Source organism: Anser anser (genome assembly GCF_964211835.1).
Source record: "Anser anser genome assembly, chromosome: 18".
Classification (NCBI taxonomy): domain Eukaryota; kingdom Metazoa; phylum Chordata; class Aves; order Anseriformes; family Anatidae; genus Anser; species Anser anser.
In genome coordinates, this window is record NC_139739.1 from 11,765,404 (window position 1) to 11,789,533 (window position 24,130).

Here is a 24,130-nt window from a genome sequence, read left to right on the forward strand (position 1 = left end):
TCTGAACTATTGCTACTATTGTTCTTTCCTACCTTATTCATGCCTGCCATCATGCCTGTATGGCTACTGTGCACAGATTGTTTACTGGAATTTTTTGAATAAATCTTCAAAAGAAAAAAGATATAATTTCTCCACGTTCACTTATATGAATAAGTCAAGTCTACCTCTATATCTTAATTCATCAGTTATATCTTAATTCATCAGGTAGTAATAAGATATTTTTAAAAGAGCTTGCATAATTTTAACATTTATTTTGTTTATTTCAATACTGAATTTTAATGTTTCAGTCTGACAGTATTTGTTTTACTAAACTGTAGGTACGAGTGAATGATTCTATTTTGCTTTTAGATAACAGATCCTGGGACTCTTAATCAAGCACGTTGTAGCCACATCTGTCAGCTGACGCTGGGCTGCAGAAAAACACCTTATGCTTCACAACGACTTCTACATCAGAGACAACTGGAACAATTGTCCCAGTGCGTGGATTTGATGTGAGCAGGCTCCTCCCAGCTTTTGATGTGTGATGCTCTGATTTTCTACTTTCTTGTCTTCAGATCCCATCTGCATAGGTACAGTGAACTTACAATGAATGAACTGTACTGTGTGACTGGTACTGAGCTGACCTACCTTGAACAAGCAATCTAACAAATGTCCCTGTTTCAAAAAGGGGGATGTTTTCCACTCCAGTAGAAAATTGATTTAGTGATGCTCCCCTCCCCAGCTGGCTGCCTGCCACTTTATGTTGTGTAGGTTCAACATTAACCTATTTTATTCCATAAAACTCCAAACAATAATTTGATCTGTTCTCCCTAAAATCACAATGGTATAGCGATATATGAGTATCTTTCAACACCGTCTAGCTAACTCCTAAATTAATTCATTCTTCCACCTTTCTGGAAGTCAGCCAAAGAGATTTATGGGTATGCATGGCTCTGCTACTCATCAATATTGGATGTAGAGATGTGTGTCTGGCACATCTCTGTTTCTGGCTGATCTCAGGGATAGAGAGCAACTAAGAAGAGCCTACTACTTATATTAAGACAGAATTAATCTTTTGGGGCACTTTCCCTTGATGGTGGTCAGATTTCCAGTTTCCAAATATAGCACATGGACTGGATTGAATCAGAAATTCTTTCAGGATACACACTGCTCTGCAGCCCACAGGAGGGTGGGGAGTGCTAGCTTTCTAGATGGGATTACAGCAAATGGCACTGAAACAGAGGACCATCTCACAAGCAAGCAAATGATTGCTGTGATGAACTAAAGGGTGTCTTTCTAGTGGATTCCTTGATTTAGGGCAAGGAAAAAATCCTCCTTTAAGCCACTAGAATTCATTTGTCTTAGGACCAATTGAAGATTAAATTCTATTAATCACTTTTAATTGTGCTCTCACAGAATTTCTTATCTTCATTATAAAGATCTCAGTTTGTTTCTTCTTTGGGAATCTAGGCAAAATATAATTTGATACGGCCATCACTATCTAAATTTCAGAATAATTGAGTATTTTGTCATATGCAATTTCCAGATGACAAACTGCACCTGTACTGTTCTAGGTTTTATCTTCTGAAAGAGTTCAATATTGCCTTCCTTTCCACTTCACTGAAAACATGCAAGTAGTTCTTTAGCTACATTTAAAATAAAAAAATATGTTTACTGTAATTGCTCAGATACTTTGTCAGTTTTGCTTTAATTAAGCCCCTGTCACTTGTTGCTCTGCAACATGCAATTCCCACTATGTCATGACAAATTTAGTTTTCAGCTGCTGCAGGGAATGTTAATGTGACCACATCAATATTCATGTGTCTTGACAGATCGTGAGGTTTAATAAATTGCTTTCTATAAAATAATTTTTGTGAAATCAGGGGTGTTCCTGTAATAGCACAAAGGAAGCCTGAGGTTGAGGTCTGAAAAAAAGAAATCATTTGCTTCTCACGGTATCTAAAAATTAATAAATTATTTCTCCAGTAAGTAATGATGTAGTTGCTCTAGGATAAAAAAAAAAAGGAAAAGAAAAGAAAAAAGAATGTGGAAGACAATTATGAGGGAAAAAAAAAGGTTCATTTTCATGTGGTTAATGGCACCTTCACCTCTGATGTTCCCAGATGCACTCATTTCACACTGTCTCTTTTTCTTGCTTACCTCAGGGGGAATCTCCTGTATTCTTCCACCTTCATTATTGGGACCCAACTATACTACCTTATAGGTATAGGATACAAGAGGCTGTTCCTTTTTCTATGAATCTGAGACAAGTTTTATAGTTTTAAGGCATCAGTGGTATAAAGTACTTTAATGGAGCTTTGCTGGAACTAATAGTCTCATTATCAAGGAAAAAAAGAATTTGACAACATCAGACTCAGCATGAGAGTTTTCTCATTGAATGTTATATAACACTAAAAGTAAAGCACATTCTAAGGCTGAACAACCGGTGTAATTTGGGGAGATTCCCACGGAACTAATCAAAGTAATACTGCAAATCAGTCGGGAGGCAAGGACAGGGACAGGTGATACTTTAGCCTTGAGATGCGACTCCCCAGAATCTAACAATAGTTTTGAGTTTAAGTTGTGGTGAAACAACCAAATGGAAATACAGTGATCAATGCAATTGCAAAGTTAGGTAAGATGGTGTCCCCTCATAAGAAGGAGGGGACCGAAGTGAAGCTTGTAGCCAGGAGAGTGAGGCTCATGAACAAGAGGGCAGAAAATTCTGAACATTTTTCCAGTATAAATTGCTTCTGAGTGCTTAAGGTGGCAAACCTGTAGAACAGCATTCAGAAAGGAAGATAACCTCATTTTCTCAGCTCAGCTTCTTTCAATTGCCTTAACCCAAACTTTATCAACAAAAGAAAAAAAAATCTTTCGTTTATGTGATTGATATCAGAACTTTAATTTCTACCAGCTCTTCTCTTCTAATTATTTAGTATGGCTCTCCAATGTTACAGTGATATCAGTAAGAGACACAGACATGCTTGGTGGGTATTAGCAGTGAAAGCTGCTTTTTAGAGCACTACAGAGACTTTACTCTGTAAAGAAATGCCTCATGAATTTTAGTTCTTATGCCTTAGAAACTATACCTCTATGTATTATTCAGTTTGCTTATAGCCTGATTACTTTGGAGTAGGGGTCATGTTCTGCAGAGAACAGCTGGGCAGCATTGCTTGGAATATTCACACCAGTCTAAGACACAAGTATTCCTTATTATTCTGGGATTCGCCTGCAGCTTCTATAAATGCTTGGTTTGCTGATAAAAAAAAAAAAAAGGATTGTTAGTGACTCACTTCAGTTACTGTTTCATTTTGGTTGCACCAGAACCAGCAAGATTATGTTCTGGCTTAAAGAGAAATTCAGCCTAGGGTTGAAATGTTAGGAGAGTTTGGGAACGTGGACAATCACTGAACAGTGTTAGCTGGAATGAGGAATCCTCAGAGCCTAGGATTGGGTGTGAAGAGCATCACATGTATCTGTTTGCATTTTTAAAATAAAAAACATACAGATGATGACCATGTAACTAATAGCAAAGCTACCGTGTTTATTTAAAACATTATTTGAATGGGTTTTAGGTGTGCAAATGTAAAGAAAATAAAAACGTTGTATTAAACAACACTGAAAATAAGCACTTACATAATGCATAAGCACATTGCTAATACAAACAAAAACCACCTTTAATATTTCAATCAAAGTAACCTTGAATATTATCAGATGTAGCTCACAAGTGGAAGTCTAGGGAAGAAACACCTAGCAACCATTTAGGTCTCTTAAAGTTTCATTTCCTTTCTGCTTATCCTAGGAGAATGATTGCAGTGCTTTTTTTTTTCTTTCCAAAAATTATGCGGAGGAGATTAAAAATATTGCAGAGGAAAGACAATATAATTGTTTTCCTGGTGATTATTTCTCTTTGCTTTCCTCTTTCTCTGAAAAGGAAGTTACTTACCTCTTCCTTAACTGTTATTTTTCACTATATATGTTTTGCAAAGATGTATATTCGATGTAGGCGTGCATGACTATTGCAGCTAAGTTGGATATTTTCTGATACTTCAGGAAAATAAAGCTGAAAAAGTGTGCCTAGGTTCTAAGGATTATTTAAGTCCTGATAATCAAAGGTGAAAACTACTTATTGTCAGGGATTTAAGCCAGAACACAAGTCAGCCAGGTTTAAAGCTTTATTTTGATGCAGAAAGTGGTCACCTAGCTGTGATCAGGGTTAGCTTGGTCTATTACAGGATCTTTTAAGTACTGTTGGATTAGAGAAAGGACTAGAGCAAATAAGGGCTAATATGTATTTTTTTAAAAAAGTCATCCATATAGATTAGCTATGATTAATGCCAACCATAACATTAAACAACAACAAAACCACTGAAGAACCTGATTTATTTCTGGGGTCCACATACTCTGGAAGCCTAGATTGCAAACTGATACCAGTCTGTATGGACAGAGTAGTGTTAAGATTTGAAACAGCAGAACTGAAGAGATTTCCAGGGTAGGACAAAAGATGATAGTTTTTTTTGGTAATGCTCAGCTCTTAGAACTGTGATAAAATGAACCTTTTTATTACCTTCTACCCATATGTAAATCTCAGAAGCTGCTCTGGAGATGATATTTAAGAGTGATGCTGCTTTAAATCCAGAGGTTCCCAGCTAGATGTTGTTGGGGTGTAGTGGGGGATTTGGCATCTTGTTGCCCATTAAAATAAAGCTGTGTTAGTTTGGGTGAGAATATGAGCGTCAGGTTCTTGGTGAAAAGTTAGCATACTTGTATACCTGATTTTTTGCTTTTATACCTATTTAGTGTCTTATACCCCAAGCAAGCCTGAAGGATGTTACACTGACAAGAAATCTTTGGAACACAGTCACCTTGGCACACTATATAACAGCATGAGGGCAGAGAATTTTGGCCAAGGCAATAAAGAGAAACTCCTACTTTTATAATAAAAAAAAAAAGCACCAAACAGATGGTAACCAAATCAATGCATGGTGACATGTCAAAACATGTTGAGCACCATATTGGGATCTGTTTAGGGAAAATCATAGAACTATTCATTCTGTTGAGCTTTTGAATGACCTATTAATTTAACAGCAGGAAGTAAACCCCTGTTTTATACAATTGCAGGTCTGCTGATGATCCTTCAAGTTAAGTGAGGTTATCCACAGAAGTAGTTGCCAAGATCAAGAAGTGATACATACATTGGCCGTTCTGAAGACAGAAATTGTATACTATGATTGCTCTCAATTAAAAAGATCAGACTTATGAAGGAATCATCACTTTCACTCTGAAGACTTCAAGTGACCAATTTAAAGGAAAATGAAATACATGTTTCTCTGAAAGGGTATGTACTTTTCACCTGAGACATCAGGAATGGTGACTAAGGTTCTATTGCTGAAATTGTACAGCTTCTCTCCTCAACTTATTCCATCTGCCACTTCAGCTTTTTTTCTTAATGTTTTGATAACAGTTCTGGTACAGCTGTATTTTTTTTCTGCTGTTTCATTTCATAGGTAGATATTCTTGTTTATGTGAGTCTTTTACACAGCAACAAAGAAGAAAAGAACTGTATGTGATCTGCTGCTGCTTATGTGATCATGGCTGTTTCTAGCAAACATTTATTTAAGGGCCTTCTTGAAGGGAAACAATCTAACTTGAGCCCTCACCTGAATTATTAGGAAAAATGAATCTGTCCCAAAGAATGCTTTGAACAGCCAGCTGCCTTTCTTGCAAACACTCAACAGTACATAAACAAGGAGAACTTTATTAGGGAAAATTAAGTTATTAACATGAAAATTGTAGCAAACAACTTCATACTTTAGTTGAACCTGCTGGGCAGTTGAGAGGCCATTTATCAAACTGAGGCAGACTTGTTAATCAGCTCAGCTGGCTGGTTATACAAATTCAGGTTATTGTGTGGGACACCCAGAGGTCGTGTTCTTCTTATAGAAGTATGGCAGTCTAATGTGGATGAAATGAAACATCTGATGACCCATATCCTCATCCAGTTTGTGGATTGGCTGTTCTACACCACCCCACAGCGATGAAAAGAGACTCAGCCACAGCTTGCTATTTGAACACAATAGGGAAATGAACTGTCAGAAGGAGAACCCGGCTATGTTGCTTCCCCCACTTCTAGATCTAAACTATTGTACAGATATGGTAATTTCCCAAGTGGCATTAGAAATGGCGTGGATATTTAACAGTGATTTTGGCAGTTACGAGAGCTGGGGCTAATGGCATTTGTGGAAAAGGTAGGCTGGAGAAGGGGAAAGTCAGAGGAACCTAAAGTTCTCTTTGGTTGGAAGGCAGACAGCTGAGACTTGCCCAAAATCTAGGGCAGAGACAAGATGGGGTTCCAATTATCAAGGTGGTATTTTACTAAAACGAACTAGCATGAAAATTGACTGGTTTAAGAAAAAGTAGCTCTTTATTGCTTCTTTTTAAGAGCTGATCACTCCTGTGCTTTGCAGCTGTGGATGAGACATAGGCAATGACAGTGTCCTGAGTGGAATCCAAAAAGCAAATTGGCAGTGCAGGTGGTGGACAGTAAATTAGATTTTAAAAACTCTTTCAGGTTTAATAACTTGAAATGAACCCAAACTTTGAGACAAGAACTATGCTAAAAATATGTCAGTGTTCCAGAGGTGGCCTGGAAGAGGTAGAAAGAAGAACAAATTGGTAAAAGTGATTTGTATAAAGCCATAATGTAATCACTCCACCAGTGCATTATGTTATCAGCTAGCTGCCAAGCCGCTATTAGCACAATTAAGATGAGTGCTGGATAGCGAAACGTCGTTTTATGTCACTCCACAGCATGACGGTTATTTTTAAGGAACCCTATCACCTAGATTTCTGTTACCAGCTTAACCCCTGCCAAGGCACTGTGTAACAAGAATCAGTGCTTTGAAACAGCATCCTGCACCCTGTGTAACTGCGGGATAGCATCAGCGCTACATCCCTGTGTTCTGTGCTGCCCTCCCTGTGACTGAGGCGTTGAACAAGGTCGTGGTGCGCGTGCTTGGCGTTGGGATGGGTGGCACACAGGAGTGGGTGCCAAGCTCGAGCATTCCCACCATGATTTCACTTGCAAGCTAATGACCCTATACATGAAGAAAAGGGCTGGTGAACACACACATCCAAAAAAAAAGGCATAAAGGTGAAATATGCACTCCAAATAACATGTAAAGCTGCTGAAAACGTTTTATTTTCCCTCTGGCAGTTCGCTGCTGCCAACTGCGACGTCCAGTCTGTCCTTGCTCCAGCTCGAGCTGCTCACAAGGAGCCACCTCCTTTTGCAGATTTGCCACAAAAAAACACAGAAAAAGCGTTAAGACAGGGGCCAAGCGGCCCACCCTGACAGGATCACCCCCACCCCCTCGCGCCCGCTCCCGCAGCGCCTCACGGGAGGCCGCGGCCCCGCCATTGGCCGAGGAGCGGGCGCCGGGCTCGCGTCAGCGGCGGCGGCGAGGCCCCGCCCTTAGGCGCCGTTCAAACCGGGGCGGCGGGAAAACGGGGCCGGGGCCTGGGGCGCGCGGCGAGGGCGGGAAGGGGCCGGGCACGCGGGGCCGGCGCTGAGGGAAGGGGCGCGGCGGGGCCGCGGCGCTGCGTTCTTGCAGCCGCGCTGACGGGATGCTGAAGTTTAAATGCGGTGCCCGGCAGCCGGCAGAGCCCAGCCCCATGGAGCCCATCGCCAGCCGCGTCTCCCGCCTCAACTCGCTCTTCCAGGTAAAGAGCGGCTGGCCTGGGGTTTGGCGAGCTCCAGTCTGGCCATACCGTGTGCCAAACGCAGCTCTTCTTGTTGGGGTGGGCCCCCACAGCATGCCTGGGGGGGGGGTATGGAGGAAGGGGCTAAAGGAAGCAATACTTCCTTCAAGTTCAAAGTGCGTACCGTGTTCACGTGAAGCTGAGGGGATAGTAGCTGGTCTTCTTTTCACCTGCACCTCTTAATGTTTTACCCTGAGGGGCTTTTCCCACATAAAGGTGTAATATTGCATTTTGTGGCTTCTAGTCCGCAGTTTTTTTCATGGTGATGTAACCCAGGGTTTGTCATAAGGTGGGTTTACCTAACCAGCTGCTATTTGATCAGCTGATGTTCAACAGCTTTCGCTTCCAGAGCTAATATTGATGCCGATTGCTTAAACTATTTGTGCCATGGAAAAAACATATGGTATAATGTCAAGAACACGCCAGTCAGATGAGAATCAGCAGTAGATTGCAGACAATTTCAGGAAAGCTGTGATTTGAACTTTAACAACCTTTACAAGATTGCTTTGTCTAGAAGTCAAATACCTGTGACAGCTCTTACAGATTGACGTAGAGAGTTGATATATTTACCTGGTGCTTTTTGCCTTATTTGTCTAATTTCTAAAGTAGTAATTTTTAAATAGATAATATATAATCTGTTCTATACATATGTTATTGATTTGAGGCTTTTCATTGTTGTCTGATACTCCATCTGCTGTTGCTTCTTTTTTATTCCAGGGGAAGCCACTCTTTGTGACTCAACAGCAGATGTCTCCTCTCTCCCGGGAAGGCATCCTTGATTCTTTATTCGTTCTTTTTGAAGAATGCAGAAACCCCTCTTTAATGAAAATTAAACCTGTGGGCAACTTTGTCAAGAAGTGTAAGTGGTTTTTAGACTAATCTTTAGGTGTTATTTTAAAGCATAATGCTTGAAAATATAAATGTTTAAATGATGCTCTAGTTATTTGTTAATGATTGTAACGTAGGACTTGCATCTGACTTCTTGTGGACAGACCCGATGTTGCAAGGGGAACCTTGTCAGGCCCAAAAAGGCCAGTGGCTTTTGAAGTGCTGTGACTCTAAAGCACACGCTTCATAGCTTGTATTTTACTTGTAGTTGAAGAGGCACTTTTGATAAAAGTATAAAGTTCCGAGTATATATAATGAAGTTATATCAGAAGTTTGAAGCAGGGCAGTGACTAAAGGGGAGGAGAGATATAGAAATTAACTTGCTAATATGTGTCTCTTTCAGCTTGAATTAGTATTTCAGATTCCATGTCTTAGCCTATTTTGCCTGTGTGACCTGTAAGTAGTAATCCTGTACTTCAGAAATAATTCCCAATGGAAGAAATCTGTTACTGACAACATGCTCAGATTCTTTCTTTTTTTAAAAAAAAAAGCTTAATCAACTTTTCTATTAGGATACACAAAAAAATTTGTTAAAGGTAATTTATGTACTCTGTAAGAGTTCCATCCAACAGTTTCAAGATGTTAATTAGGCTGAGAGTAGTTTTTTGCTGGAGTCTGAAGAATTTTTAGAACACCCTACAGAGAGCACTTGTTTATCACAATGCATTCCGTTGGAAACTAGTCAATGGGAAGCTTAAACCAAACATCTGAAATAAATGCCAACGGTTATTTGTTAGACAATAGACTAGTGCCTCCCACAGGCAGAGGGCTGAACCCTGCCACTTGACTTGTGGAACTCACTGGATAAAGCCCTCAGATTTAACGAATATATTTTGTGTTGGCAAACGATGGTTGGAAAGAAATTAGAAACAAAAGAGGCTATCAGCCTCTGATGTTATGAATGGGATAGAATTATGGTTGCTATGGGAACTGTCTTAGCATTTCCTGATTCTTTTGTATGCACCATATTTCAGTCTTAACTATGCATTAATACTGTCTTTTTCTAGTACTTGTATACACTTTTTTTAAAGAAGCATATTCTGGAATGATTTAACATTTCTATAGAGACTGGAATGAGAAGACTGCTTTATTTTTCTATTCCCTGTTGCGAATGTTGCGTTCATATTTAGTGTAAAAATAAGTGTTTTATTTTTATAGATGCAGAGACTATAGCTGAATTAAGGGAACTGCAACCAAGTGTGAAGGATTTTGAAGTAAAGAGTGTGGTTGGCTGTGGTCACTTTGCAGATGTAAAAGTAGTAAGAGAGAAAGCTACAGGTGATGTGTATGCTATGAAGGTGATGAGCAAGGAGTCCTTGTTGGCGCAGGAGCACGTATGTATATTTTGTTGTTATGATGGTAGTACAACAAACTACAAGTTGTGAAGCATTTCCTTTTTGTCACTACAATTATACTTAATTTAATTTTTATAAATTTACAAATTTTTATTTAATATGGAATGGGAAAATCATTTCACATTTCAGTGAAGTAACACATTTGTGTGTAGTTTTGCTGTGTCTAAAAGTCATCATCATAGACCATGAATCTACTAGGTGAGGTACCATTCAAAACAAAAAAAATCCTTGTCTCAAAGAGCTTATCATCTAATTATTAAACAAGAAACAATAGATGAAGAAAATACTAAATCTGTATTGATCAGCTTGATGAACAACTTGATGTCTTGAATTTTCAGGCAATCTATTCGTTAAGTTATTTTTTTAATTTTAAAGAGCAATGTAGAATGTCAAGAGTGGGTGTGAAAGCAAACTGGTGACTGAATTTTTATGGAGAGCCTCTCATTAACTTGAGAGATGTGCTACTTGAAAACTTCGATTAAAAAAAAAAGGTAATGGAGGTTGTTTCCAGAGGCTAGTGACAAGTAGAAGTTAATCTTTCATTGATGAGAGATGGCATGGAGGACAGATTCCGTGAAAGGCCTCATGAACTTGTACAGTGATATCTAAATGAGTTGTTCCCAATATATGGCTGCAGTTATGTTGCTCCTGAGATTCTCTTCACTGTCTGTGGTTGTCAAAAATGAAATTAAATTGAAATTACTCTTGCCGTGGCACAGGTTGGCAAGAAAAGCAAACTATAATGTTACCCTCAGTATGACACACAGTGAAAGTAGGGACCACTGATCTTGATGAACTAGCAATATTTCTGTAATAAAACTAATTCCTTGTTGTCCGGCTGCACATATGAATAATGGAATAGTTGCTAAAGTAGGATTTCAAGATAAACTTGTATTATATCTTACATGAATTTGTTACAGAATTAGCTGTGAGATGCTACTCTGTAATTGTCGCAGCATCTTTTCTGCTTTTTGAGATTACTTTTATTTTATTAGGGCCAATCCAGATGAGGTCAGGATGGCACTCCAAACTGGTAGATGCTTCTCCAGTTTGACGGGAGAGGTGAGCTTTGCTGCAGGGACTGTACAGTTGCAAAGGAACTAAACAAAAGGTGTGAGGGGAACTGAAAGCAGAAGGTGTAAAATTACTCCTTTAAAGGTGCATATCACAAGGAAATGGCATTTAATGGTTTCTAAGTATTTTTTTGTGTTAGTGATGTGTGTCTTTGGCACAGACTTTCATCTTTCTAAAACTAGGGAATTCTGATATATTCTAACGCATTTTGATCAGGATGTAACTGAACATTTTCTTTTTTATAGGTGTCATTTTTTGAAGAAGAACGCAGTATATTATCTCAGAGTACCAGTCCATGGATTCCACAGTTACAGTATGCATTTCAAGACAAGAAAAATCTCTACTTGGTAAAGAATACTTTGTTTCTTCTTTATTGAACGCTGTTACCATTGTTATACTTAAGAAGAATGTGATGGCTGAAATGTGCTTATCTTCTGTAAATTTTCCTGCATTCCATTCTGCTCTTTGATATGTGTCCTGTATAATAAGGGGGAGTTGAACGGAATGTCTTAGATACATATAAATTGTATCTCTTCCTCTAAATCTTTATGTAGGTTATGGAGTATCAGCCTGGAGGGGACTTACTGTCACTCTTAAACCGATATGAGGACCACCTGGATGAGACTATGGTGCAGTTCTATCTTGCAGAGCTGGTTCTGGCTATTCATAGTGTTCATCAGATGGGTTATGTACACCGGTAGGTAAAGATTGCTTTGCATTGGACATAGTATTTAATCAGTATTGTTCCAGATAGCGTTCTGGAATGATGCATTCTTGTTTTTTATATTCTGTCCTCTTCAAGGACAGTGTTTCACGTGCTGTATCAGGAGAGAAAATTAGAAAATTAATCATACTCCAACTATAATTGCAGCTAAAAGCATTAACTTTGATATAAAGTTCAAACTGAAATTAGAAGAGGATTGTTACATATATTTTCTGGAGGCTTAGTAAAAATAGGCCTTAATGTTGCACTATGGAACAAAAATCTTCTCCAGCAATGAAGGCTTGTTGTTATTAGAACCAAACATTACAGGAAAGTAGTGTAATTGTTAAAGCTTGTTGTATGGGTGAACAGGGCGGTATAGTATGTTGGAATAGTTAAATATCACTGAGTTTTCTAAAGATCATATCAAGGCATGGAGGCTATAACTGTATGCATTTTTCAAATCACATTAGTGATTTATCCCATTTATTGATGGATATAACTGAACATTTCCTTTTTTTTGTAGGTGTCCCTTTCTAAGGAAGACTTGTTCCGTAAATTTATTCTATTCTGAGACTTTGAAAATGTTATGTAGCATTTTATGTTCCAAGCAGCTGTAGTGGCTGCACTTAGAGCATACAGGCTGTGGCTTTCTAATGCAAGGTGGCTGCCTGGATTTGAAAGATGCACAGAATAAGTTGGGAGGAAATTTAGGATGAAAGCTATGTAATACTTTGCTGTAACTCAGTTACAACATAGTCAAAGTATCACAATAGGTTAGTGCAAAACCATCTTTTCTTTCCATCTTTTGTCAACGACTGTTAAATTTCCATGAAATATGGGGAACTTCACTAATTTCATACTTACTTGGAAGCAGAATAACGACTGGAAGTAAGACTCAAATCCTAATCCATTGTTAAGGTGTTATGTAGCTGAGCATATGGTTGAGTGTAGCTGAAAAGCGAGGTACTGATGTGCAGATGTGACAGTGGGGAACAGCATAAAAAGGTACTGATTGCTTTATTCTTTGCTTACAGAGATATCAAACCAGAGAATGTTCTTATTGACCGAATAGGACACATTAAACTGGTGGACTTTGGGTCAGCTGCGAAAATGACAATAAACAAAATGGTAACAATGTGGATTTAAGATTTGTCTATGGCTTGTTTGGATATTCCAGTCAAAAAGAGAACTGATGTTATATGTGTTCCTTGATTACACCTTGTTCTTCTGCCTTTCCTGTTCAATGTGGAATCTATTCACAATGATTTTTTTCCATTCATGAATGTCTTTTTGAACATGAGCTTGGCTGTCTTTTGCAGCTCTCAGTAAATATATATTTGCGTATCCAAATTTTAATATGTAAGTAGGGTAAAGGCAAGTCTTTCCAATGGTGCTGTATTGCAATACAAAATCATATTTTTAGAGATTCTCACAACTGTTAAATGCTGTGTTTAAAGAAGGTTATGGATTTACAGTTGTTTGCAATTGGACTGAAAGTTATGTTTGCTGTAACTAAGCTGGCATAGTTTTGAAGACAGGGAGCTCTTAATTAAATTGAGTCACATTCCAATGTTCAGGGATTCAGCTTTACCCACCAAAAGGCACTGTATTCAATGCTGTGAATAAGTTGAACTTTTTTATAAGTTGATTCTAAAATTAGCAAACTGCATACAATTTCAAACAATAATTTGAAATAGAACTAAGTGAGAATATGGAGTTATAGAACAGATTCCTCATTTGTTCCATGATTTCCGATCTTTCATTTTTTCATTTTTCCTCGTTCTTCCCTTTCCGGTGTTTCTCTGCATTGCATTTTTCTTGTAAGTTTTTTTTCTTCATATGTTATCTATCTTTTCAATCTTCTTCAGGTTTCTGTGTTAGTTTCCCTGCTTGTTTGTTTCACTCTTTTATGACAGTGCAAGTATAATTTCAGTTTTGGTTTCTGAATTACCTTTTCTAAGCACTCATGAAATTTGAATACTAGCTGATCCTGAACACAAGGCAAAAAGGTAGGGATGACACAGAATGGAATGAAAGCAGGGAATAGTTAAGTCTACATTTGACTTTTTTGAAAATTGAGCTCTGTTGTTCCCATTAATAGCAGTTGAAGCAGTAAGTAGTGCTAGAGTATGCATACTGCTCAAAACATCAGTGTTCGGTAATGCTGTGCTTTTTATAATGCTGCTATTTTACTTCAGCTGCATATAGTTTGCAGTGACAGCTCTAAAAATTTGACTCCTTTTTTGTATCAAATAGCTTTCTTTCTGTAACTTCACTTGGAATATCTTTGCTTCTACTGCTTCCAGGTAAATGCCAAGCTACCTGTTGGTACACCTGACTACATGGCACCAGAAATGCTGACAGGACTGAATGGGGATGGGAAAGCTTCTTATGGCCCAGAATGTGACTGGTGGTCCTTAGGAGTCATTGCATATGAAATGATTTATGGAAGATCTCCGTTCACTGAGGGAACATCAGCAAAAACTTTCAATAACATCATGAATTTCCAGGTAGAGAGAATTCCTTCCATGTTCCTGGGTAAAAAGGTTGTCACTAAAGACTATATATTTTTTTTACAGTTGGGAAAAGGAGCTTATGGATGTTTCTTACTTTGACAAGTTCATAAAATATTTAGTGTATGTGTGTGTATATATATATATGCTTTATAAAGATTTTAGTATTTTATTTATACATAACTCTGTATTGCAGATATAAAGTTATTTTTTATAGCAGCTGTCCAAAAATAACCATCTGCAATACAGTAATTAAAAAAGATTTAGCTGTCCGTTTTAGGGACCTGTAAGTGTAGCATCTCCAAAATAATCTAGGAAAAAAATTGAAAGGATGCATCATGAATTGATAAAGTTTTCAAATGATACTAAGTATTTCTGGATAGTAAAGCAAGGGCCAACTATGAAGAGCTGCAAAAAGACTTGAGGATATTGAGTGTCTGATTAAAATGTCATGTGAAATTTAGTGTAAATAAATTCAAACCAATGCATGTAAAAGGAAAAGTATCCCAACTTTACCTAGTGGTGGGCTCAAGAAAAGTATTTTGAAATTATGATCTAGAAAAATGTTCATTTAGTTCTTAGTAACAGAACAAAAATAGTACATCGAATGGTACGAGTTAATAGGAAAAAAAAATCATTTATCTGGGAAAAAGTGAATGAAGAGTGATTGTCTATTATATCTTCTAGTATGAGAATTAGGGGCATCAAATGAAAGTAGCCAGCACTGACTACAGAACGAACCCAAAAGGATACTTCACACAGCACATTATGGCAAAGTTTTCCCCAGCATAAATTTGCAGCTACTGAACATTTATATGGGTTCAAGGAGTAACTAAACAAACCCAGAAGAATCTTCAAAGAAGAATGCATTGAGATCTGGCAAATACGAAGATGTCATCCCTGGTTCAGAAAATCCTAAGCCACAAATGCTTGGAAGCTTGGGAGGATTCTCTGGGGAAGTGTCTTGTACTCTTCTGTTTGTGTATGCCATTGACCGTTGTTCAGCATAAGATGGTGAACTGGGTCTACTGTTTGTCTGATCTAATATTTGTCTAATATTCATCCCTTTTGCCTGATGTATCTCAGATTATTGAAGCTTAAGAATCTTACTGTTCTGAGACTGTTTTGCTACTGAACAAAATTCTTTTCTTTCTAACCCAGAGGTTTCTGAAGTTCCCAGAGGATGTGAAAGTCAGTGGTGAATTTCTTGATCTGATTCAGAGCTTGCTTTGTGGGCAGAAGGAAAGGCTGGGTTATGAGGGACTCTGCTGCCATCCATTCTTTGCTAAAATTGACTGGAATAATATCCGTAACTGTAAGTAGAATAACACTGTATTCATAAACATTTCTTGAGTAACATGAAAATGTGTACAATGTATTTAAGTGCGTTTGATATGAGCCATTAATAATGAAACAAGACTGTGTTCTGGTGTACATGTTTTTAACAAAACAATTTGTTCTGGTTTTTGGATAGGATGTGTTAACATCTCTTAGATGAAAATCGTAAGGTAAGATGAAGTTTAATACGTTTCTATATGAATTTCTGATGCAATTGCCATATTACTGTAGGCGCTAGACTAGAAAATCACAGTGGCCTTTACATGTCTTTTATCAGATTAAAATGCATCAGTGTGTTCTTTCAGGCCTTTTGCACTTGTTTGATTAATTTTGGCTTTTTTTTTTTAAATTGTATCTTTATCTTTCTCTCATTGCTTGTGATCCAGTTTCTAGATATTTTTTTTTTATCTTCTGTAGGTGATAAAATGTCAGAGGTCGTAGGGGGCACTGGTGTTTTTTTTCAAAGTTAATGTGACTAATAAATGACTAATTTTTTGGGGTTAAAAAAAATCTGTTCCTTCTGCTAGGAATGGAATAAAATCAGTGAAGCAGATAACTTTCTATGCAGAAAGTAGTTTATAATACAAAGGAAATAACAGAATTTAGTATTTGGAAGTACTGAGGCACCAGCATTGTGGCAAAAACAAGTATTTCCCAGGTCATCAGCAATCTCTGCCCGAGTCACATTGGATACTCTTTAAGTTATTTGGACTGTAAGATTATCTGTGCAAAGAACATGTCTGCCATATATTCCTTATAAAATATGCTGCCCTGTAGTAAGAGCAATGATTGTGCTCTAATTTCCATAAATTGCTAAGCCAATGCTTCTGCTTTTGATGACTATCTCAGCACTTCATCTGTCAGCTCCACAGAATGTTTACTCACTTTTCTGTTGATTCATTAATTCTGAACTTGTGGAGCTGCCATTCTGGTAAATGTCATTGTTTCTGCCCGTAGAGAGCCTTTGAGCCCTGAGTGAGAAATCCTTCTCATCGTTTCAACGCATGTTTCCCAGGCTTCAGCTCACAATGCCTTCTTTACCCAGAATCCTGTCTAAGCTATCAGTTTCCATTTCTGAAATTTTTGTATTGCATTTTTATCATATTATCTTGTATCTGGAAAAAAAAAATGTCATTTGAGCATATGCTGTGGTGTTTCTCTGTCAATTGCCTGTCCAGCATTTACACAACTGCACAAGTTAATTGAGAGTCTTTTTGCCATTTCATGTAATAACAGTAATTTTGATGGGCAAGCCCTGATGTCATTATAAAGGTTAAAATAGTCATTTGGATTTTTTTTTTAAATCCTGTTTTCGCCTGCAGCTGTCCAGTGGATTGCATCGTTCCCTGTAATATCCAGATCCACCTATGGTGAAGAGCCATGCAGTTTTGACCCCTGACTTGGTTGTTATGTCTCATACATCTTAAAAACCTCATTGTAACTGGCACAAAACACAGCAGTCCTCTTGATTTTAGTAGCAGATTCAATGTATCACCTATTGCTTTGCTCTCTGCAGTGGTTCTCCATTTGCTGGCCTATTCAGGGCAGCGTCACCGTAGTTCTATTCAAAAGCCTTGATGGGTTCAGCCTGGGCTATCTAAGAGGTTTCTTTCCTATCTTGACCCCCCATGATAGTGGGGTTTAACTGGAGCAATGGCAGCCTGAGAAAATTAGGAAGCCAGTGAGTGCTGGAAGGGGTCACAGGATTTAGAATTAGACTGAGGAATCTCACTTCCTCAAGTTAATATGGTTAGATTTTGGGGGTATAGAATATGAATTTATCTCTAACAGGTCATTGTTAAATCAATTCTGTGTCAACACACTCAGACTTCCCTCTACCCTATAAAAGCAATGATTTTATTTCTATTTCAGACTGAGAATGGTAGGGAAAAAATTGGTACCCATGCCTTGCAAGTATTTAAATTATCATGCTGGGCACTCCAGGATAACCATTCTTAATGCACCACTTTTGGTTAAGAATGTGCAATTAAGGGGGTTTTCTGTGTTACATTTTGTTGTTACGGTAACCTATGAAACATTTGATTTTTAAGTAAACCCCTCCCAAAAGATAGTTGCCTTTCAAAAAGCTCCCATCTTTCTTGGGGTCAGTTAACATTTGTCTGTAGAAGCAGCTCTTAAGTTACATAAAGAGAACCCAGTCGTTAACCAAAGATGAACTTTAACTGAATCTGTCAACTGGTAATTTTATCCTTCCTTAAGAGTGTTTTATTGAAACATGTTTGCAGGTTTTGCTGCCTGTATTCACCAGCTTCTCCTATTTAACGACTTCTAAAGCTTTTAAAAAAACAAAACTTTCAGAAGATTGTTTTATCTGACAGAATTTTCCAAAAATATTTGGATTTTTATTTACTAGAATTAACTTATCTTTAGCTGTGATTCAGCTAAATGATCAGGATTTTAACTGAAAAGTTGATATGGTATGACTGGGTATTTGATAAATATCTAGAATGTGAGGTAGAATACAGGGGGGTGACATACCAGATTTATTGACAACAAGGCTACATTCTGTATAATCTGTCAGTATTAATAATAATATTGCTAACCACCTCTTGTTGTCTGAAAACCAGAAATCATATCAGCTGTTTAATCTGAAATGAAAAAAATCTGTCTAATAAAGTTTATCTGAGAGATTGTCAGAAGATTCTGTTGTAATCTGGTATATATGTATAGCATAAAGAGTCATTCATTTTAAGAACTGTTTTGTAACTGTCTTCCAAGAAGTCTTGAAATTGGAATGGCATATTTGGTCTTGCATGGGGAAGCTAAATATATGAGAAGAAAGGAACGAAGGTCTTGTGCAAACTGGAGGACTTCAGAAAGTGTTGAAGATTGATCTTAGGCTGTTTTCTGCTATTAAACAGGCAGTAACCTATATCTCCCTGTTCATAATTCTGTAATTCATCCTAAACCCCAAATTGTCATTCAGTATGCTAACAGTTAAACGTTGTGATGTTTTATTTAGCTGTTTGCCTTCAGAAAAAATGTGTTGACTTGTCTCTCTAAGTGGAGATCACTTTCATGTCAGCTTGAAGATGACTTTTATTAACAGAAATGTATGTGTTGGATCATTGCCTTGAGAGAACAGAGAAGATGTTAAGATACTGTTACATAGATGGCTTAGAACTAATATAATGTCTTTGTTCAAGTGGCCCTAGACAAAACATCCTTAAATTATGTCCGTTAGACCTGCTATTTTCTCTTTTTCTTCCATAACACTGTACTGAAATAGGCCTCTTAAAACATGAGAGACTAACGCCTAACCTACTTAAAAAGGCTGTGCGGATGCTTCTCCCCAGCAAGTATATATAGATCACCTCGTAGATCAAGAGAAGACACACTTTTATTCTTTAGAAGTGTTTTGTATTTCCTGTAAATTTCCTATTTAATTTAAGTCTTTCACTGTCCTAGGGGAAATGTGCTCTCTCTTCTCTGAATTTGCACAAAACTATTTTGAAAGGAGGGAAGGACCTAATTAAGGCAATATTCCTTCAACTAGTCACAGATACACACGCTAGTGCAGGGAAAACAAACAAACAAACCAGGCCTCCCCCTCCCCGCCAAAAACAACCAAACGAATCCCCCTTTTTTTCCAGAAGAGACATTTTATCCAATCTTGATGATAAACTGGTTAAAGTACTGCATTGTGTTTTTGGTTTAACTTAGCAACCTACAACACCCCCTTTTCCTCTGAAAGTCATTCTTTGGAACAGATGGAAGAGGGTTACATCCTTCCACAAGTAGGGAGGTATCTAGGCAAGCAACTGGCTTTTTTTAAAGCATGCAGTTCCTTCCAAGATACTTTAAATGGTAAACAGAACATATACGTTCATTTGAAACATATCAAAGGAAGAAAGAGGTCTTTATACAGTTTGAAAGAGTAGAAGCATCAGGTCTACTGTCTTTTTTGACTAATAGTTTTGCCTTCCTTTTGGGTGAGCCTGAAAGAAGTGCAAATTTTTCACCTTGTCAGATGTGATGGTGTGGTTTTAGCGTTTAGTTCTTGTAGGCTTATCTTGACCTCTGCTGAAGGATTCTTCCTTTTAAAGAAGGAACTGATAAGCACATCTATCCATTTGCATTCATTCTTGTTCCAAAAATACAATAACTGTGAGTCCTGTGATTCTAAGCAAGAAATAATAATGGATTATTAGAGATTGGCTAGAGATTGCGTCACCATGTGACCCTCATTGAGAACCAAATTGATATCCATATTAGCTTGCTTTTACAAGACTCCTCTGTTTATTCTGTAGGCATTTTGGACATCAGGCGGAGGACTTCTTAGTCTTAGGAATAATGGACTAAGAAGGAGCTACCAAGTAATCAGACAGAATGGACCTAGCATTTTTTCACATAGAGATATTCCCTCTTATTCCTAAGTGGGTTTTCTCCAGTGTCCTGAAACTTCGGAAGAAGCTCTGAATCTCATTTGCAATCACTGTTGACAGTTCAGAATGACTTAACATCTTGAGGTGTTTTTTTTGCCTCCCCCCTTTTTTTTAATGACTGATCTAATTTTTTTTTCGTTAGTCACTACTGTTTCTTGATAAAAGTATTGTAACAAGGTTATACTGCAAAGTTGCAGTTTTTGGACTGTCAGTCATGGATTTTTTAGTGAATGTAAAATAGAGAGCAAATGGATTTTCAATATTTTTCAAAATAGTGTTCACAATTTCTCTTATTTGTGCCCATCTATTAAACATTAGAAGAAACTGTAGTGTAAAATTCTGTGCTCTTTAAATTAGATACCCACCAGCCCCAAGGGTTTAGTCTGTCTCACATTCAGTTTTTCATTTTTGCATCTATTGTTCCCCTATTGAATCTATTTTATCTTTTTAAGTGTGTGCTGATCATAGGCATATTTAAATTGTATATTTTTATGCGTGTAATTTGGCTAGGTATTCTTATTCTTGGTAAGAAGAAAGACTTTCTTTTTAATTGTAATGGCTTGAAGATGACTCTTTAGAGCTCCTAAGCTACCTTCCGGTGAGAAAGAAGACACTAGATCTCTCTTTATAAGCTGAAGTTAACTGTCAGAGTCTGAGGAGTATATAACAGGGATGTTATACCATTATAAAAATGTGGCTATATTGTTTTTTGCTACCTCTTTAAGAAAAATTCTAGATTTCCCCAAATGAAGGGAATAGTTTGCTGTTTTCTCAATTACGTTGCTTCATCAACTCAATCTGTCTTCAAAGACAATACTAAAAACCTCATGGCAACCCCTTCCTCTAAGAGGGTTTGCAAAGTTCTTTAAGCAGAGGTGCTAAACTAAAAAATATTAATTCCTGTAATTATCCTCCTCTGCTATGAATTAACTGTAACTTTGGGGTTATATCTGCATTAAAGATGATATACTTATGAACTGTATTATGTTGCTTCCATCTTTTTAATCATCAAGAGCATATGAAGGAGTAGCTTGATGTTGTCCTGACATTAAGTGAATTAAAAAAAAAAAAGATCCTAATAAACAATCTGTATTCCAAAAATATGTTTACAATACATAGATGTCAGTATTATACTGGATCTAAATACACATTGTAACCAATAAAATAGCAGAACTTAATAAATGCATGATATTGACAGAAAATCTAAATGTTCTGGGGCCAGTAAGTAAAAGTGCTTACTGCTGAACCTTTTAAATTTGTATATTTTCCCCCATTTATCTCATTCTGATGTGCTTGGAACTACTGTACGTGAGCAGCATCCTATCGGCTGTATGGAATTCCTTCTCTAGTCCCTGCTCGGCGGCAGCGTCAGAATGGCTCCTTGGGGAGCTGCTAACGAAGCATGCGTGTACAGTTGTGATTTGGTAGTTTACAGAGACAGATTTTTTTGGCTATTAATACTGGTCTGGTGGGTAGTTTAAGCATAGGTTTGTCTAGAGAATTAAGAGTTAAAAAGCAGGCTGTGAAAGGCTTTGGCAACCTAGAGGGAGCTAGCAAGCTCCAGCCGTGACTCATTCTGCCTGTGTCAGTCAGATAAGCATCAGCATCTGTCACGAATGCAGGCAGGTAGGGTTAAACTCGGAGCATGCAGAGAGTGAGAAGCAGGGAGCCTGCACTGCAGGGGTTGTAATGTTTGTTCCCCGTTCTTCAGTTCTCATCAGCCCTTCAGCTACAGGAGATCTATACTGGATCCATGGTAACGGTTTTAGCACACTACACTTCCATCAGCTTGTGACAATGGGCTGTGTTCTAGTTACCGACTGAAGAGCTGTCTCCTTCATAGAGCAAAAGAAGAGATTAGTGGATTTGCAGTGAGTGAGGACCTGAGTGATGAAATAAAAAGAAAAAAAAAATGATTTAGTGAGGTAGGAATTGCACAGCAGGCTTTTGCATTCATTCCTTTCGCACACGTAGCCAAGCCAGCAGGTAGCTGGGGTGCTGCACATCAATGAGAATTACTTGTCCTTTTGTTCCCTTCGTTAATTAAACTGAGGTAAATGTTAGAAAATCAGCTGAAATCCACCAACTGCTTAGCAAGTTAAATTGTACCAATTTAGAAACTGTAGTAGAAAATACATTGTAATTCCAGCTATATATACCTCTCTTCTGAGCTGATTGTATCAGAGCCAGACTGCAGTGGTGTCCCAAGAAGAGTTCCAGATCTTTAGCAAGCTCTTCTGGATAAATAAAATCTTGCTGATATTTCTTCTCTTCCTCAAGACTAATTAGCTTTCAGTAGCTGTAATTTATTAAAAGCTTCCAGGAGAAAGGCTAGTTTACTGCTGCTTAGAAGCCCATGCTGGGGAGATTCTTGGCAGTATTAAAGGGTAGATAATATCCCTTATCTAACTAGCAAGGGCTCAGGCTATGTTCTCATGTAGTGTCTTCATTAAATGGATAGGCTGGAGACATTTTCTAGATGAATCGGAATCGAATGACTTCTAGCTATATTGCAGTAATGATTTCGTTAGCCTGGTGTTTTGATTTGATTCAATGTATGTTTGGGAAAACAAAATGAAAAAAAAATCCACAAGAAAATACCACCCCAAAGTCCCAAACCTAAACCCCAGCTTAATCAGTGTGGAAGATCCTCTGTCTGCAGAGTGGAAGCCATGTTGGTAGCGGAAGGGTTAATCTCTTGTTGCTGTAATACGATTTGAGAGCAGCAGCTCAGTCTGCTTGTGTTAGCAAGATTAAAAGCAGGAGCTGCAGTGCCATTGCGAGCACTGAATGAGTGGGACTGTTGCAGAGTGAACTGTAGCTGAATTTTGTCTTTTCTCCTTGCTTTTTTCACCAGCTCCTCCCCCCTTCGTTCCTACTCTCAAGTCTGATGATGACACCTCAAATTTTGATGAACCAGAGAAGAATTCGCGGGTTTTATCCTCTGCGCGCCAGTTGAACCCAGCAGGTTTCTCGGGTGAAGATTTGCCATTTGTGGGGTTTTCATTCATCAAGGCATTGGGAGCCCTCAGATCAGAGTAAGTAGGAATTTATTGCTTACGTGCATAGGACCACTGGAAAAATACAAAGGTTTGTTACAGTGAGGATGTTGTGTGTGTGGGGAAAAAAGCTGTTTTAACTGGCCTGCGCTGTGCTTTAGGGAAGGTGCCAGATTCTGGCTTTATCTGTTGCTGCTGTGGGTTGTGCATGTTGTTCCGTTCTGTGATTATTTCTGGGGTGAGGGAGAGGGAGAGGAATAGAAGGATTGATTCTAGAACAGTTATTTTTTAAATTGTTTTTCAAATACTTTGAATTAGTTGCTGCTGTTAACCAGGGAGCAGTAGGTGATTGCATTACTGGTATTGCAGATCTCTGAAAGAAGGAAAATACTAAAGAGTTCGGAGATGGAAAAGCAGGGGGGGCATTTTATTGGGTCAGAGAGTGGGCACCACAGTGCTGGGGATGTGTAAGGCTGAATCAGTGATCCACAGAAATGGAGCTCCCCTGATCTGGGAATGTGCGGTGATGGGTCAGGGAACAAGAGAAGGAGCTCCACGGCAGCTGACTGTGTTGAGTTAAATATGAAGATTGGACATAGCTGCACTGTGTGTTAAGAGGCTGTAGATTCAGGTGAAGTATACAGGGTTTGTGTTTGTGGAGAGGGGTAAAGATGCAGAAAAAAGGGTTTTCAATCGAAAGAAAAAGTGATTTCAGAGAGAACGGAGTCAGGAAAAAGAAGAATATAAATAGTGTGGTATAAACCATTTGGTGTTGGTGGGTGGTTAGTTCCTGATGATAGAGCTATTGAAAAAGTATTAGTGCAGTATGTTAAGTTGAGAAGTCCTTCCCTCAGTACCGAGAGGCCTCTCAGGGATGCGATGGCTTTAGCTGGGTTAGTGACTCGATGCACTAAGGCGCTGTGCTATGTTCTCGTGTTAACCATCATTCGTTGCTGCTAGTTAGTTCCCATAAGGGACTTCGTTGTCGATCTGTCTTAACTGAGTTTTCATTTTCCTATCGTATTGGTTGTGATAGTTGCTTCTAGGGGAAGTGTGCAACCAAATCTGGTGACACTGTTGACATCTTTGATCTTGCCCACACCATGAA

The 24,130-nt window shown here is 38.2% G+C and overlaps 1 protein-coding gene across 22 annotated transcripts in view; it reads left to right on the forward strand.

Moving 5' to 3' along the window:
* Nucleotides 1-24,130, forward strand: part of CIT (citron rho-interacting serine/threonine kinase) — a gene marked incomplete at its 3' end in the record, with an annotated part of 121,307 nt that overhangs the window by 39,181 nt on the left and 57,996 nt on the right. For 8 of the 22 annotated variants that reach the window (XM_083803772.1, XM_083803789.1, XM_083803787.1 and 5 more), the window contains exons 1-9: nucleotides 7,446-7,704; nucleotides 8,461-8,602; nucleotides 9,790-9,965; nucleotides 11,306-11,407; nucleotides 11,615-11,757; nucleotides 12,801-12,894; nucleotides 14,073-14,276; nucleotides 15,441-15,594; nucleotides 22,881-23,061. In XM_083803772.1, the coding sequence (XP_083659898.1) occupies nucleotides 7,609-7,704; nucleotides 8,461-8,602; nucleotides 9,790-9,965; nucleotides 11,306-11,407; nucleotides 11,615-11,757; nucleotides 12,801-12,894; nucleotides 14,073-14,276; nucleotides 15,441-15,594; nucleotides 22,881-23,061 (1,292 nt within the window). In that variant the 5' untranslated portion in view covers nucleotides 7,446-7,608. Of the gene's footprint in view, nucleotides 1-348; nucleotides 570-5,103; nucleotides 5,321-7,444; nucleotides 7,705-7,778; nucleotides 8,033-8,460; nucleotides 8,603-9,789; nucleotides 9,966-10,082; nucleotides 11,049-11,305; nucleotides 11,408-11,614; nucleotides 11,758-12,800; nucleotides 12,895-14,072; nucleotides 14,277-15,440; nucleotides 15,595-21,907; nucleotides 22,411-22,880; nucleotides 23,062-24,130 lie in introns of those variants that run through there. The other 14 variants (XM_083803773.1, XM_083803776.1, XM_083803775.1 and 11 more) reach the window with 6 other exon arrangements.